Source organism: Megascapheus bottae, chromosome 2 (genome assembly GCF_031878675.1).
Source record: "Megascapheus bottae isolate mThoBot1 chromosome 2, mThoBot2.hap1, whole genome shotgun sequence".
Taxonomy (NCBI): domain Eukaryota; kingdom Metazoa; phylum Chordata; class Mammalia; order Rodentia; family Geomyidae; genus Megascapheus; species Megascapheus bottae.
The window spans coordinates 1,702,917-1,720,197 of NC_143510.1; the positions used below are offsets into that span (position 1 = coordinate 1,702,917).

The 17,281-nt window shown below is 40.9% G+C and overlaps 1 protein-coding gene across 4 annotated transcripts in view; it reads right to left on the reverse strand.

The window, feature by feature from the left end:
- Ipo8 (importin 8) overlaps positions 1-17,281 on the reverse strand; it is a 55,072-nt gene that overhangs the window by 24,736 nt on the left and 13,055 nt on the right. For all 4 annotated transcript variants that reach the window (XR_016532791.1, XM_090319263.1, XM_090319250.1 and 1 more), the window contains 9 exons: positions 15,421-15,510; positions 12,682-12,776; positions 11,314-11,398; positions 9,389-9,523; positions 5,555-5,654; positions 3,144-3,220; positions 2,715-2,831; positions 1,534-1,623; positions 1,225-1,390 (listed from right to left, as the gene is read on the reverse strand). Coding sequence is in view for 3 of the 4 variants with exons in the window: in XM_090319263.1 (XP_090175389.1) it covers positions 1,225-1,390; positions 1,534-1,623; positions 2,715-2,831; positions 3,144-3,220; positions 5,555-5,654; positions 9,389-9,523; positions 11,314-11,398; positions 12,682-12,776; positions 15,421-15,510 (955 nt within the window). In the remaining variant the exon portion in view is untranslated. The remainder of the gene's footprint in view (positions 1-1,224; positions 1,391-1,533; positions 1,624-2,714; positions 2,832-3,143; positions 3,221-5,554; positions 5,655-9,388; positions 9,524-11,313; positions 11,399-12,681; positions 12,777-15,420; positions 15,511-17,281) is intronic.

The following is a 17,281-nucleotide window of genomic DNA, read 5'->3' on the forward strand; positions in this document are numbered from 1 at the left end:
CAGGAAGCTGAGATCTGAGGCTCTCAGTCTGAAACCAGCCTGGGCAGCAAAGTCCCTAACAGCAGGAAAAAGCCTAAAGCTATGGTTCAAGTAGCAGAATGTCAGCCTTGAGCAAAAAAAAAGCTAAGAAACAGCAATCGGGCCCTGAGTTCAAGCCCCAGGACTACCTATTCAAAAACAGATAGAGCCAGGTACCATTGGCTCACGCCTATAATCCTACCTACTCAGGAGGCTGAGATCTAAGGATCACAATTCAAAGCCAGCCCAGGCATGAGAAAGTCCATGAGACTCTTATCTCCAATTAACCACCAGAAAACCCAAAGTGGTGCTGTGGTTCAAGTGGTAGAGCACTAGCCTTGAGCTGAAGAACTCAATGACAACACCCAAGGCGCAGAGTTCAAGCCCAAGAACCCACAAAAAAAAAAAAAAAAATGTTTCAGCCCCACTGCCATTAGACTCTGGACTTAAATGAGAATTTCTATGTTCTGTCATCAGCATGACCTGGAGAACACATTAGCAATAATAATGAATATTAAAAGGGAATTTGGCCTAGTGGTCGAGTACTTGCTAGCATGCACAATGATGAGTTCGATTCCTTGGTACCACATATATAGAAAAAGCCAAAAGTGGTGCTGTGGCTCAAGTGGTAGAGCACTAGGCCTAGTAAAAGCCCAAGGACAGTGCTCAGGTCCCGAATTCAAGCCAAGGACTGGCAAAAAAAAAAAAAAATCATGCAACCAGGCCTCAGTGGCTCATACCTATACTGGCTGAAGGCTGAGGATCAAGGTTCAAAGCCATCTGGGCAGGAAAGTCAGTGGAACTCATCTCCAATTAAGGAAGAGAAGCCAAAGTGGAAGTATAGCTCAAGGGGTACATCCTTGAGCAAAAGACTAAGGGAGCACTTAAGGCCCAGTGTTCAAGCCCAGGAGCAGCAGAAAAATAAACAGAACTAGTATTATTGAAACTGATGATTGTTATTGTGAACTTATGACTGCACTGGTTACCAAAGTTTCTGTTCGTTTATTATATAACATGTAGATTGAGATAATACCATGTATTGTAGGTGTATTTATACTTCTTTATGTGGTACTATTTATGGTATTGGTGCCTTATTAATATTTTATTGGGTAATAAATCATTCTCTTGACTTATAACAAAAAAAAGTGCAGAAATTCATGAATACGTAACTAAGAGCTGCTTGTTGCAAAAGGTCTTTTGGCTTACCCTGGATCTGGTTAGAAATTAATGACTGCAGGGCCAGGGCGGCCTCCACTTTGACAGGCATCTCTTTGTCTTCAATCAGGCTCTTCTTTGCAAACTCCACTGCACTCCTTAGGTTCTGCTCATTATGAAATTTCAAAGAACTAAATGCGTGCAGCACCCAGCAGGACTGTGCTCCCAGAACAAAAAAGAAACATGTGTCAGTACTCATGTCACACAGGCAAGAGCTCCTTAGTAACACTTCACTTTTAGTCCTAGAGCTACCAAACCCATGGAGATTTTAAGATATATAAAAGAAATACGGAAACTTACTCGAGCTCGAAGATATCCTAGGTTAGATAACAACAATGGAAATACGTGATTCTGAAGAAACAACTCAATTTGATCCTTGAATAAAGTTTTCTGTGAGGAAACAGAAATTCAGCTTCAATGCATCATTTCCTAATCGTGTATGGTTACTATGACTTGCATTTAATATATTTCCTTTTTATAATGACACAATTTATTTTATAAATAAGTTGTTTCCTGTCTTTCCTTTCCACCAGGTGCCAGTGGCCCATGCCTATAATCCTAGATATAATCCTAGAGGCTTAGATCTGAGGTTCAAATCCAGTCCAGGCAGAAAAGCTCTTGTGAGAATTTTTTTTTTTTTTTTTTTTTTTTTTTTTGCCAGTCCTGGGCTTGAGCTCAGGGCCTGAGCACTGTCCTTGGACTTTCTCAAGGCTAGAGCTCTACCACTTGAGCCTCAGCACCACTTCCAGCTTTTTTTTATGTATGTGGTACCGAGGAATCGAACCCAGGTCTTCATGCATGCTAGGCAAGCACTTTAACCACTAGGCCAAACTCCCGGCCCCTCTTGTGAGACTGAAGTGGAGCTGTAGCTCAAAGTGGTAGAGTGCTAGTCTTGAGCAAAAGAGCTCAGGGATGGTATCCAAGCCCTGAGTTCAAGCCCCACAAATGAAAAAAATATTTATATGTACATACACACATACATATATAGACACATACATATACATGTTTCCATTTACCATTTGTAAAATTATTTTAACATATTGTATGATTTAAAATAAGACTAATGGTACCTTAAATTAATTGGATAATGACTAATTTTTGTTGAAATAAGAAATCATGCTAAATTAGGTACCAATGGCTCATTATGTCATTCTAGCAATTCAGGAGGCTAAGATCTAAGAATCACACTCTAATGCCAGTCAGGGCAACAAATCTGAGACTCTTATCTCAAGTTAATCAGCAAAAGATATGTGTCAATCATGAGTGACAAAGCCAATTGATATCAAGCTCCAGTACTAGAACAAAAAGTCATTTGGGATCATTTTTTATAGAGCAAAAGTTTCATAATGAAAAACTACCAAAAGTAAAATTTCCTTCTTATGAAATAAGTAGGTCATTTAGAAGTAGTGATCAGTTTTAAATAATGCATAAATTTCCACTATTTGCATCTTATTAAAGAACAAATTTTGATTAATCTTAACCTTTAGTAAAATCTCAGCTAGGGAACCAATCACATGCAAGGCTCCATCTTTCTTCCTAGGGTCAAAGTTCAGGTCTGTTAGGATTTGGTAACAGAATGTCATCATTTTTGGCAACACCTAAAGAAACAGAGGAAGCCATTTTAGTGTTCATGAATTTGCACTGGTTTGTTACAATATAAATATGATACACACATGTTCAAAACTCAACACATTTCATAGGGTTTTTAGTCAAGTAACTACAAGCGCAATATGAAAGGTTATTTCTTACAAGAAAATAAGCAAAGATTCTTCACCCTTTTCCGTTTACTAGAGCAACTAAATAACCTTAAGGGGAAAGGCTATAATTAATAACAATATCATTTCCAGATACATAGAATGTATCAACACAAGTTACTTTTCAGTCTGGGATATTGACAAGCAATCATGTACCTCTTTCCTCTTCCTTGCAGCAGTGTATAGGAGAGTCTGAGCCGCTGTGGTAGGAGAAGAATAATCTTCAAAAATATCTGATTTCAAAATTAAAATCATGTTAATGAAAAAATTTATCAGACACATTTTTATTACCTTTAAGTAATTGTACAAAGGAGTTTCAACTCAACATATCAGTTTTTGAATGCAACATGTCTTTATTGATGTCACCCCTCCCACCGTTGTCCCCATCTCTCCCACCCCCCCTCCCTGCATGTCACCTGCTTCCATTTTCCCATGTGTACATCGAGTATTATGACTGCATTCTCCCACCCTTCCTCTGTTCACTTAACCTCCCCGCACCCAACAAAACATTTCAGCTCCCCGGTATTCATTTTTAAATCTTGTTACAATTAAGGTGAGGTACAGAGGGGTTCACCGTTTCTGGTATTCATTCTGTTAAACTATGTTAGTTGTTTAGAGTAGTCACACCATTGGATATATCATACTTTAGAAAATGTGTTTGTATACATGATCCTGTGTATGTGTTCATAATGCTTACAGTTTAGATCAAACTTCCATACATGAAAGGAAACATGCACCATTTGTTTCTCTAAGCCTAAGTTAATTTTTTCCAGATCCATTCCTTTCTCTGCAAATGACATAATATTCTGATAGATAAGTAAAAGTTCACTATATATGTGCATATGTTTTACTTATTTATTCTGCCACTTGAGCCACAGAGCCATTTCCGGTTTTCTTCTTTTGCCAGTCCTGCAGCTTGAGCTCAGAGCCTGAGAACTATCCTTGGGCTTTCGTAAGGCTAGAGCTCTCCACCTGGGCCACAGCACCACTTCCAGCTTTTTCTATGAATGTGGTACGGAGTTCAAACCCCTGGACTAGCAAAAAAGAAAAAAAGTTTCTGTCCTCAGAAACTATTTGCTCTAAGTGCTTAAAGATAAATAAAAATGGGGCTAGGAGTGTGTTTTAGTGGTAGTGTACTTATCTAGCAAGCTTAAAAGCCCTGGGTTTGATTCCTCAATACCACATACACAGAAAAAAAAAAAAAAACAGAAGTGACACTGTGGGTCAAGTGGTAGAGTGTTAGCCTTGAGCAAAAGAAGCTTAGGGACAGTGTCCAGGCCCTGAGTTCAAGCTCCAGAACTAGCAAAAAAAAAAAAAAAAGAAATAAAGATAAATAGGAATGACTCTAAAGCTCTCTACAAAAATCAAAGCAGGCCGGGAGTTTGGTCTAGTGGTAAGAGTGCTTGCCTAGCATGCACAAAGACCCGGGTTCAATTCCTTGGTACCACATGCATAGAAAAAAAGCCGGAAGTGGTGATGAGGCTCAAGTGGTAGAGCTCTAGACTCAAGAAAAGTCCAAGGACAGTGCTCAGGCCCTGAGCTCAAGCCCTGGACTGGCAAAAGAAAAAAAAAAAAATCAAAGCAAAAAGGACCTCTCCTCTCCCCAAAACAGCCACATACAGGAGAGCCACTGGAGGATCATAGTCCCTTGTGGAGTATTTAATTTACAGGAAAAAAAGAGGCACACCAGACTGGGGTGCTTGCAGAAACCCGAAGTTTCTGTCAAACCTAGGAGCATACAAGTCTAAAACTGGGTAGCCCAAATGGCTCAGTGCCTAAGTGACAGCCAAAGCAACCAGTGTGCTTGAGAGTTTGTTTGTCATACAAAAATTTTCTTTTGGCATACAATGTTTTTCTACTAGGTTTGAATACTAGGGTTTGAACTCAGGATCTAGGCGTTATCCCTTAGTTTTAGGGGGTTTTGTGTGGTTAGTCTCTCACAGATACCGGGTGTGATGGCTCACCCCTGTAATCCTAGCTACCCAGGAGGCTGAGATCTGAGGATCAAGGTTCAAAGCCAGCCCTGCACTAAAGACCATGAGACTCATCTCCAATCAATCACTACAAAATAGGAAGTGGGGCTGTGGCTCAAGGGTAGGGGTGGTAGCCTTGAGCTGAAGAGCTCAGAGACAGTGCTCAGGCTGAGTTTAAGCCCCATGACCCACCCAAAAAAAAAAAAGTCTCACAGACTTTCCTGCTTGGGCTAGCTTCAAACTGCCATCTTTAGATTTCAGCCTTCCAAGTAGCAAGAAGCATGAGTTATGAGCCACCAGCACCTAGCTTTTAGGGGGAATTTGTAGTTTGAAAACTGGCCACCAGTAGCTTATGCCTGTAATCCTAGCTACTCAGGAGGCTAAGACCTGAGATATCGGTTTGAAGCCAGCCAGGGCATCAAAGTCCATGAGACTCTTATCTCCAATTAGTCACTGAAAAGCTAGAAGTAGAGCTATGCCTCCAGTGCTAGAACTCTAGGTCAGTATGATCCTCACACCGGTCAGTATGATTCTCGATGCTGTTTAACTTCCAAAAAGAAAACAAAGAACCAGACAGGAAAAAGTTTCACTTACCAAATTTCATTCTGATGTACTCATAGGGATCTTCTTTCCATAGTTCCTCATCCTCATCCTTGTAGCACATCACAGAAAAAATCACATCTTCACAGATATTCTGAAAAATGAATACAACGGTGAATAAGTACAGGCTATCCTAACTCGGAGATTAAACTCAGGGTCTTGTGTTCTCCCTTTGCTTTCCTGGTTCAAGACTGGTACTCTACCATGAGCCATACCATCACTTCTGGAGTTTTGCTTGTTAAATAGAGATAAGCATCTTTCAGATTTGTTTCCCTCCGCTGGCTTTGGACTGCAATCCTCAATTTCAGCCTCCTGAGTAGGTAGCTAGGATTACAGGTGTGAAACACCAGCACTGAGGTTAAAACGATTATACTTGTCCTTTGGTTAAGCCTGCATACATTGCAGTAGAACAAGATTACCAGAGCTTCTGCAAAAACCAAGGCCTTTAAGAATTAAACATAAGATTGATTTTTGGGGCCGGGAGTTTGGCCTAGTGGTAGAGTGCTTGCCTAGCATGCAAGAAGACCCAGGTTCAATTCCTTGGTACCACATGCATAGAAAAAAGCTGGAAGTGGTGCTGAAGCTCAAGTGGTAGAGCTCTAGCCTTGAGAAAGTCCAAGGATAGGGCTCAGGCCCCAAGCTCAAGCCCAGGACTGGCAAAAAAAAAAAAATGATTTTTTTTTTTTTTTCAGTTGGTCATGGGCTTGAATTCTGGGTCTAGGCACTGTCCCTGAGCTCTTCAGCTCAAGGCTACCATTCCACCACTTGAGCCACAGCATCATTTCCAGTTTCCTGGTATTTAACTAGAGATAAGAATCTCATGAACTTTTGTGCCTGGACTGGCTTTGAACCACGATCGTTAGCTCTCAGCCTCCAGTAGGTAGGATTACAGGTGTGAGTCATTGGTGCCAGGCTTATAAGACTCATTTTAAACAGCAAGCAATTATAAGTACAGAAAAAAGTAGAAATGCTACTCTTTGAAAGATGGGGATAATAAATTTTTACTAAGAAAAAAAAGTCATCATTAGCCAGGCATGATGGCTTATGCCTGCAATCCTAGCAACTCAGGAGGCTGACATCTCAAGATCGTGGTTCAAAGACAGCCTGGGCACTAAAGTCCATGAGACTCTTATCTTTAATTAACCACCAGAAGACTGGAAGTGGCACTCTGGGTAGCCTTGAGCTAAAGAGGTCAGGGACAGCACTCAGGCCCAGAGTTCAAGCCCCATGACCAACATACAAACAAAAATCAACATTAAACGGGCTTTGATTTACTTAAAAAGGAAATGTGTTGGATCAGTGTTATATTTACTATTTCTCATTTTGAAAGTTCTTAATATTGTTAATATGTTGATATTTAAGCCAAACATGGAAGTATTAACTATTCCTCTCCATATTCCATTTTCTAAAAAAAAAAAAATCCAAAACACAATACTCAGCAGAGCTCCAGTGGCTCAGGCTGATAATCCTAGCTATTTCAGAGGCCAAGATCTGAGGATCCTGGTTCAAAGCCAACCCAGACAGTAAAGTCATGGGGTCACCACAAAACTACTCAAAAAGCTGGAAATTGAGCTGTAACTCAAGTTGTAGACTTTTAGCCTTGAGATCCCAAAAAAGCTCAGGAGCAGCCCCCAGGCCTTGAGTTCAAGCCCCAAAGCCAGCGCACACATGCACACACACACACCCCAATTCCCTATTGCACAAATGTGTATTTTAGAGAAAATTCTGCCTTTCTTTCCATTGCTGCTAATAGTCTACAGATCACTTACATAAAACAGAACCATTTCACACCACTTCCAAACTGATTAAGAAACCATTCTTGTAAGAAACAAACCATTCTAAAGGTCAGAGTTTTCTTTATTTTGCCAGTCTTGCGGCATAAATTCCCATAGCTTTGTTTTCTCAAGGCTAGCACTCTACCACATTCGGGCTTTTTGCATGTGAGGCAAGCACTCTACCACTAAACTATTAAGCCCAGAGTCAGAGTTTTCTTATTCCTACATTCCAGACATCAAAGTAAGGTCAAAATACTGAAAAGAAATGCAGTCACAACTCATCCTTTTTTCCTAGAAATATAAATAAAATGAAGTCAGTATTTTATTAATTACAAAGAAGTTACCATGGTTTTATCAAATGAATAAGGAAACCATTAAGATGCCTACAAAAACATATTTAAAAGGTACAGTAAGTGACAGACACTTATAATTCTGGCCTAAGCTCTGAGGATCTTGGTTAAAAGCCAGCCTGTGCAAGAGAGTTTGTAAAACTTTTAATTATCTAATTGTTTATATACATATAAGAATTTATTTTTAGGGGCCGGGAGTTTGGCCTAGTGGTTAAAGTGCTTGCCTAGCATGCATGAAGACCCAGGTTCGATTCCTCGGTACCACATACATAGAAAAAAGCCGGAAGTGGTGCTGAGGCTCAAGTGGTAGAGCACTAGCCTTGAGAAAAAACCCAAGGACAGTGCTCAGGCCCTGAGCTCAAGCCCAGGACTGGCAAAAAAAAAAAAAAAAAAAAAAAAGAATTTATTTTTAATGTTTCACTATGTTCTATTTTCATTTGCTTAACTAAACAATGCATAATTCTACTTTTCAGTAAACAATTGGTATAAAAAACAAAAATTTTAACTTCTGCTAAAGCACTTCTTGTACAATGAAAAGTAACTTCTGATATCTAGAAAGAAAATGGTTACTTATCAGATTCATTTTCTGCAAAACCACTTTTAGCAGAATCTTGCTGGCAACTTTCAAAATGTTTTCACACAAAAATAACTTATTTGATCCTAACGATGTCTGGATAAAAAGGCTATGTGTTGGGCACTGGAGGCTCACACCTATAATCCTACCTACACAGGAAGCAGACATCTGAGGATCACAGTTCAAAGCCAACCTATACAGAAAAATCTAAGAGACTCCTATATCCAAACCAGAAAGAAAAAACAAAACTGGAAGTAGAGCTGTGGCTCAAGTGGCAGAACACAGCTTTAAGTCAGAGTGTAAAGGCCCTGAATTCAAACCCTAGCATCAGCACCAAACAAAAAGCAAAACATATCTTTCTCCATAAAATAGAAACCAAGGAAAAAGATTTCAAACAACGGGGGGAGGCTGGGAGGGAAATGGGGACCATGTCATGAGAAAGGTATCAATGTTTGTGAAGTTATGCACCTTCTATCTGATGAATACAATGTAACCCTTCTATTAATCCCAATAAAAAAATTATTTAAAAAAAAAAAGTTCTAGCCTGGCTCACACCTACAATCCAAGCTACTCAGGAGGCTGAGATCTGAGGATCAAGGTTCAAAGCCAGCCCGGCACAAAAGGACCTGATCTCCAATTAACCTTTAGAAAACTGAAGTGGGGCTGTGGCTCAACGGTAGGGTGGTAGCCTTAAGCTGAAGAGCTCAGAGACAGGGCCCAGGCTAAGTTCAAGCCTTCTGACCCACAAAAAAAAAAAAAAAAAAGCAAGCGTTCCAACTTACCAAACTGGAAGGACTCACTCTTTCCACGATTGCATTTATGAAAAAGTATTAATGAGCCTGGCACTGGTGGCTCTTAGCTGTCATTAGCTACTTCAAGAGGATGAGATTTGATGATCCAGGCTTAAAATGAGCCTGGGCAAAAAAGTCCATGAGAGACTCCAATTAATCACCACAAAGTTGAAAGTGGAGCAAAGAAGTTTAAGAACAGCGCCCAGTCCCTGACTTTAAGCCTTTAAACCAACCCCCACAAAACCACTACTATTGGAAATAAAGATTTCTAAATGCAGGACTATCAAGAAACCTGCCTCAGTGGACACAATTTTGGGGAACTCTTCTCTGAAACGAACCTGCATGTGTGGCTTCATCTGCTTCCAGGTCACAGAGTGAAGCACCCCCTGGTTGAGATAGTTGAAGGCTTGCTGCAGAACACGGGGAGCCACGTATTCTTTCTGTCTATACTGATCTAAAATTTTTAGCAGTACCTACAGAAAAACAGGGAGATAAAATATACAATGAGCTAAAAACGAAAAGGGGAGCTTTTCAGCAATGATATACTTATTAACCTAAATACACAGAAATAAGCATCAAATAAAAAAATCAGTGGCACTATGGCTCAAGTAGAGAGCACTAGGCTTGAGCTGAAGAGCTCAGAGACTACGCCCAGCCCGAGTGTAAGCCCTACAACCGACCAAAGAATAAATAAAATGAAGTGGGTCTCTTAACCTCATGCCAAAACAAATTCCAGAAGTAGGTATTTATACATCCACAAAACAATGAAAACAGAGTTCTTAAAAGTTTTATTTTGTATTTTGAGGTGGAAGATCTTTAATGAGCTTTTTTTTTTAAGCCTGATGAAAGCAATAGCACACAAAGACTACTGCAAATCAGCTTTGACCGGCCCAAGGGAAAGGCCATGTCTTCCAACCCCTGGCCTCTAGTAACATATTACTATATCAAGTTTATGACATAAAATGGACTCAAGTTACCTAAAATCCAGGTGAATTTTATAGAATTTGTCAGAAGTCCTACCATCAGCTAAGCAGGGTAAAGAATGATGCTGACCTTATTATTGCTAATAAAATGTGGCTTATGCACTATGTGGGTGCCTGAGAGAATAGTTGAATAGTTCTTTGTTTAGAGAGAGGGGAGAGGGGAGAGGGGAGAGGGGAGAGGGGAGAGGGGAGAGGGGAGAAGGGAGAGGGGAGAGGGGAGAGGGGAGAGGGGAGAGGGGAGAGGGGAGAGGGGAGAGGGGAGAGGGGAGAGGGGAGAGGGGAGAGGGGAGAGGGGAGAGGGGAGAGGGGAGAGGGGAGAGGGGAGAGGGGAGAGGGGAGGGGGAAGGAAGGAGGGAGCGGGAGGATACTTATAAGAAAGCAATCAAACTGAACTCACAGAAGCAGCATTCAATTTAATCTTATCTCACTGCTAGGGCAATTTCAACAAATGTAAAGGATTAAAGTCCAAAGCCTAGGACTCGGGAAGGGTAAATGCCAGAGGAGATTGGATTTTAAAACTACTCCTGAAGCTGCCATTGCACCTCCTTTAAATAAGTAATGAGTTCACTATCTGCCATCTACTTGTTTTTTTTCTTGTGGCAGTACTCAGGCTTCACCTCGGGACATAGGCAGTACGTTTTTACTCAAAATTAGTGCTCTACACTGGAGACACAGGTCCTTTTTTTCTTTTTTTTGGCCGGTCCTGGGGGCTTGAACTCAGGCCCTGAGCACTGTTCTCGGGCTTTCTCTACCCTTGAGCCACAGCACCACTTCCGACTTTTTCTGTGTATCTGGTACCAAAGAATCAAACCCAGGTCTTCATGCATGCTAAGCAAGCACTCTACCACTAGGCCACACTCGCGGCCCCCACAGTTCCTCTTTTAAGGCTTTTTGTTCGTTAATCAGAGGTAAGAGCCTCTCAGACTTGCCTGACCAGGTTGGCTTCAAACTGATCCTTAGATCTCAGCCTCTGAGTAGCTAGGATTAGAGGCATAAATTATTGGCAGCTTAATCAGAAATAGTTGTCAATTATAATCCTCCTTTATTAAAAGTGTTAGTTGAAGCTGGCACGGTGGTTCACGCCTAGCTACTCTGAGAATCAAGGTTCAGAGCCAGCCCGGACACAAATAGACCTGAGACTCTTATCTCCAATTAATTACTAGAAAACGGGAAGTGGGGCAAGGGAAATGGGGCTTGGCGGTAGACTTGAGCTAGAGCTCAGGGAGTGCCCAGGCTGAGTTAAAGCCCCATGACCCACAAAAAAAAAAAAAGTTTATTACCTGCTGAATTCCTATGGCATAGGTTTTCAAAAAGAATTCAGAAAATTCAAAGTATTCTTTAGTGACATTTCCGGGGCTTCCATACCTGAAAATTCAAAGAAGAATCAGGTCAGTGCAGTGAAGCTGAAAAGCGAAGTGTGCTCAGCCATTTTATGCTGGGCCAGAAAGCTAGCGCATTCCCTTTCTCACAGACAGAGAAGGAAGCATGCCAAGCCTTGCAGACCGCAAGTGCCCTTCACCTTTCCAACAGAGCAGCGACCTTTTAAACCAACAGCTCCTAAGGGATCAATAATGGAGGGCAAACACATTCTACATTCTACATAACATGCTTCTTTTAATACTTTTAACATTAAAACTGGCCAGGCACTGATAGCTCATGCATGTGATTCTAGCTATTTAGAAGGCCAACATCTGAGGATCATGGTTCAAAGCCAGCCCTGGCCAAACAGTCCAATTAACAAGCAAAAGGCCAGAAGTGGGTTTGTGGCTTAGGTGGCAGAGTACTATTTGAGTTAAACAGCTAAGGACAAATGCCTAGACTCTGAGATCAAGACCCAGCACTGTCACAAAAAAGATACATGCATAAATACTTCTCAAATTAAAACTGACCTTATTGAACTATGCAGTTTTTACAAAATTCCTTGGTATTTCTAAAGACTTAATTTTTCCATGTTTCTTACAGAATAGCAAAGAGCCAGAGAAAGCTGCTCAGTTCCTTTTGACTGAAAAGTCGTAAGCACACATAAGCCAACATTAAACAGAGGGTAATTAGGGGGAGTGGAGTATGGAGGCTTGAACTCAAGGCCGGAGCATTGTCTCTGAGCTTTTTCACTCAAAACTCATACTCTACTATTGGAGCCATAATTTCCATTTCTGGTTTTTTGCTGTTGTCAGTTGAGGGGCTTAAACTCAGGGCCTACGCACTGTCCCTGAGCTCTTTCGCTCAAGGCTAACATTCTACCATTTTGAGCCACAGCATCACTTCCAATTTCTGAGTGGTTAATTAGCGGTAAGAGTCTCAAGGGGACTTTTCTGCCTGGGCTGGCTTCGAACCTCGATCCTCAGATCTCAGCCTCCTGAGTAGCGAGGATTATAGGCATAAGCCACCAGGGTCTGGCCACTTCTGGCTTTTTGGTGGTTAACTGGAGATAAGGGTCTCTATATTTTTGGCCTAAGCTGGCTTTGAACCCCAATACTCAGACCTCAGCCTCCTGAGTAGCTAGGACACAGGTGTGGGCCTTGCAAAGGGTGGCTCTATTCTCTGTGGTGTTAAAAGAGGAATAATCACATACCACAGAACAGCAAGGAAACTAGCGAGCTGTTTATCCTGTACTCCTACTACACAGTCAATGCAATAAACAGAATTACCGTTCAAAGAGACGGGCTACAATACGCAGGGCCCACTTCTTACACTTCCACCACACCAGCTCCGGTCTGTCATCCTCATCAATTTGTAGAGTCTCCTAACGGGGCAAAACTTCAAGTTAAATTTTTGCCTAATAAAAAGATGTACATAAAAAAAAAAAAAGACGCACATATGCAGGTCAGGTAATACTAGCTACTCAGTGGACTGAGATACGAGGATCTAGGTTCAAAGCCAGCCTGGGCACTAAAGTCCATGGGCAACACCTCCAATGAATCAACAAAAAGCCAGAAGCTGGCTCAAGTGGTAGAGCTACAGCCTTGAACAAAAAAGCTAAAGAGCTGAAGAGCTCAGCGACAGCGCCCAGGCCCAGAGTTCAAGCCCTAAGATGTACCAAAAAAATTTTTAAAAAGCTAAGGGATGCTGCCCAAGCCCTAAGTTCAACCACAGTATTGGTACACACTAGCATACACACACAAATGTTTTAAAATAATAAATGGTTAGATATAAATTAAATAAGCACAGTAAATTTTCATTAACCATTGCTATTAGTCACATTCATCTCCTGTGTTTAAAAACAGATAAAAAAAAATCCTTCTATCTGGTCAATATAATGTAACCCTTCTATTACAATAAAAAAATAAATTTTAACAGATAAAAAATAAAATTAAAGAACAAGCAGAGAAAAATGCTAATACCTTGATAAGACTGAGATAATGGGGACACAATTCTTAATCTGGGTGATGGGGACACAATTACATCTTGTCCAACTTTGCTAAACCATACCTGACATGCACCAGTCCTGAATTCAATCCTCAAGATTCAAAAATAAAAAATATTAAATAGATGTACATATACACATATACATACATCATAAATATATGCAGATATATAGGCAATGAAAGAAATAATGTACATTTCCAGACAACCTAGAGGTTTTGTTTTTTTTTCCCAGTCCTGGGCTTGAACTCAGGGCCTGAGCACTGTCCTTGGGCTTTCTCAAGGCTTGAGCTCTACCACTTGAGCCACAACACCACTTCTGGCTTTCTGTATGTATGGGTACCAAGGAATGGAACCTGGGTCTTCATACAAGCTAAGCGCTCTACCACTAGGCCAAACTCCTGGCCCGCTTTCTTGAATTTTTATAGTACAAGGTAAGGTTTTTTTTGTTGTTTGTTTGTCTTCAGTTGTGGGACTTGTATATCCGTACGGTCTTTTGCTCATGGCTAGCACTGTACCACTTTGAGCCGCAGTTCCACTTCTGGTTTTTAAGTGGTTAATTGGAGATGAGAGCCTCAAGGAGAATTTTCTGCCTGGCCTGGCTTCAAACTATGATACTCACATCTCAGCTTCCTGAGTAGTTAAGACTACAGGTGTGAGCCACCTGTGACTAAGAGACTATTATCTTCAACTAAATACTCAAAAGGTAGAAATAAAGCTGTGGCTCAAATGGTAGAGTGACAGCCTTGAGAAAAAAGCTTGAGTGACACCGTGCAGGCTCTGAATTCAGGTCTGATTACTGTTACTTACACACACACAATTTTTACATTTGTTTTTACTTATTTGGGGGATATATCTGCAAACTGTGGTCTTAAAAATAAGCCAGATGCCAGTGGCTCAAGCTGCCATCATAATACTAGCTACTCAGGAGGCTGAGATCTGAGGATCGCAGTTCAAAGCCAGCGCAGGTAGAAAAGACTGTGAGACTCTTATCCAATTAACCACCAAATTAACCACCAAAAAACCCATTGTGGCTCAAGTGGTGGAGCAGTAGTCTTGAGCTGAAGAGCTCAGGGATAGAGCCCAGAGTTCAAGTCCCACAATCAACAAAAATAAATATAATATTGGGGGCTGGGAACATGGCCTTGTGGTGGTGCTAGTAGTGCTAGCCTACCATGCACAAAGCCCTGGGTTCGATTCCTCAGTACCACATACACAGAAAAAAAAGCCAGAAGCGGTGCTGTGGCTCAAGTGGTAGAGCACTGGCCTTGAGGCCAGTGCCCAAGCCCTGAGTTCAAGCCCCAGAACTGGCAATAAATAAATAACTGGTCAGAGGATGAAGCTTAGTACCTAGCATGCATGAAACACTAGATTTGATTCCTCAGTACCACAGAAACAGAAAAAGCCAGAAATGGCACTGTGGCTCAAGTGGCAGAATAGTAGCCTTAACCAAAAGAAGCTTAGGGACAGTGCCCAAGCCCTGAATCCAAGCCCTAGGACTGGCACAAAAAAAATAATATTTCCATAAGGGAAAAAAAGGCTAGAGAAACAAATACAAAACCCTCAAAAGGATTTTTACTGTTTTGAGCATTTTTAGATATGTTTTAATGAACCTAAGCTTTCTAGATGTAAGTATTACGTTATTTCAGTTTAATTTAGTTGGTGTGTGTGTGTGCACACACACACACGCATGTGCCTGCGCCAGTACTGGGGATTAAACTCAGAGCCTTGTAATCTAGATTGGCTTTCCGCTCTCAAGGTTACTTGAGCCACACCTCCACTTTGAGCTTTTTGCTGGCTCCTCATAAAGAAGAGTCTCACAGACTTTCTTGCCCAGGCTGGCTTCAAACCTCAATCCTCAAATCTCAGCTCCTAAGTAGGAAGGATTACAGGTGTGTCAGTGGCATCTAGTTATTAATATTATAGTGATCTCTTCTTTTCAAATGGGCCGAAATCAATCAGCCTCCCACAAGCACTCCAAGTCCATTCCCCCGGTTTTAATGAGAAACAGAGCCCCATCTTACAGGAGGAACCGTCCTGTCGAGAATGGTGCGAAAGATCTCCATCCATGTTGTCATGTTTTCCTTATTCACCAGCTGAAGGGGCAATGCATACTAGAAAACAGAACAGCAATATAAACACTCCTTCCTGTCCATCAAGATCAGTTATTTTATCTACAGTGGGAGATTCAAACATAGAAGTGCGCTAGAATTGAAGCATGAGAATAGCAGTTTCACATAATTCAGCCTCAATTTTAACTTTAAACAGATCCATAGCATATATACCTAAGTTTTTAAAAATAAGAAATGTACTTGTCATGATTTGTCTCTGAACTGATTTTTTTATGATTTTTTTTTTTTGCTAGTTGCGGGGCTTGAACTCAGGGTCTGAGCACTGTCCTTGGGCTTTTCTCAAGGTTAGCACTCTGCCACTTGAGCCAATTCACCGCTTCCAGCTTTTTCTATGTATGTGGTACTGAGGAATCAAACCCGGGTCTTCAAGCATGCTAGGCAAGCACTCTATCACTAAGCTAAACTCCCAGCCCTTTTATAATATTTTTTAATGAAATAAACCTCATGGCTGTAATCCTATTCAGGAGGCTGATATCTGAAGATCAAAGTTCAAACTAGCTGGGACAGACAAATCCAAGATACTCTCATTTCCAATTAACCAGCAAAAAGCTCGAAGTATAGCTGTGGCTCAAATGGTATAGCACCAGCCCTGAGCAGTAAAGCTATGCAGGAGCTCCAGATCTTAAGTTCAAATCCTAGCAATATCACAGAAAGAAAAAAAAAAAAAAAAAAAGGAGAAGAGGAAGTAAAAAATGGAGAAAAAGAAAGAAAAGAGAAATGGAGAAAGGAAAGAGGGAAAGGTGGTAGGTACATAAAGGAAGGAAGAAGGAGGCTGGGCGTGGTGGCTCACACCTGTAATCCTAGCTGCTCAGGAGGCTGAGATCTGAGGATCAAGGTTCAAAGCCAGCCTGGGCACAAAAAGAACCTGAGGCTCTTATCTCCAATTAACCTCTGGAAAACAGTAAGTGGGGCTTGGCTCAGGGATAGGGTGGTTGTCTTGAGCTGAAGAGCTCAGGAACAACACCCAGGCCCAGGGGTAGGATGGTAGTCTTGAGCTGAAGAGCTCAGGGACAGCGCCCAAGACAAGTTCAAGCCCCTTGAGCCACAAAAGAAAAAAAAAATTAATTTAAAATTTAAAACATTTTTTAATGACATTTGCAGGGAAGTGGATGAATCTAGAGCGAATCATGCTGAGTGAGACAAGTCAAGACCTAAGGAACAAATCCAAAGTATACAAGAGCGAGGACTCAATAACTGCATACCCAAAGCAATGGACATGGTAATGGAAATACAAACGTAACTATATAGACAAAAAAACCTATGACCCTATAATCATAATGTTTTATTTCATGAACTGATATGTTTCTATGACATACAAACTGTTAGCCTAATTTTGATTAAGTTCTAAAGACTAAGTCCCAGAGAATGTAATTAGAGATTTCCTCCTTGAACAATTGTTTGTTAAACTTGTCATTTAAAATATGATGTAAACATAAGCCATATAATTAATCATTGTTGTTCTTAAGGCACTATGTTATCTCTCATCACTTCTACTGTCCCTTGGTTATCTCATATTGTTACACTATCTCACTTTGTTACCTGATATATCGGATATAATTGTATTTGGTTATCTGAAATTGGATAGGGAATGGGGGAAAACAAGATGAGAGGTGGGGGAGGGGGAAAGGGCAATGGGGACCATGACATGTGAAAGGGTATCAATGTGTGGGAATTAAGGCACCATTTATCTGGCAAATACCATGTAACCCTTCTATTAATTACAATAAAAAATATATTAAAAATTTTTTTTAAT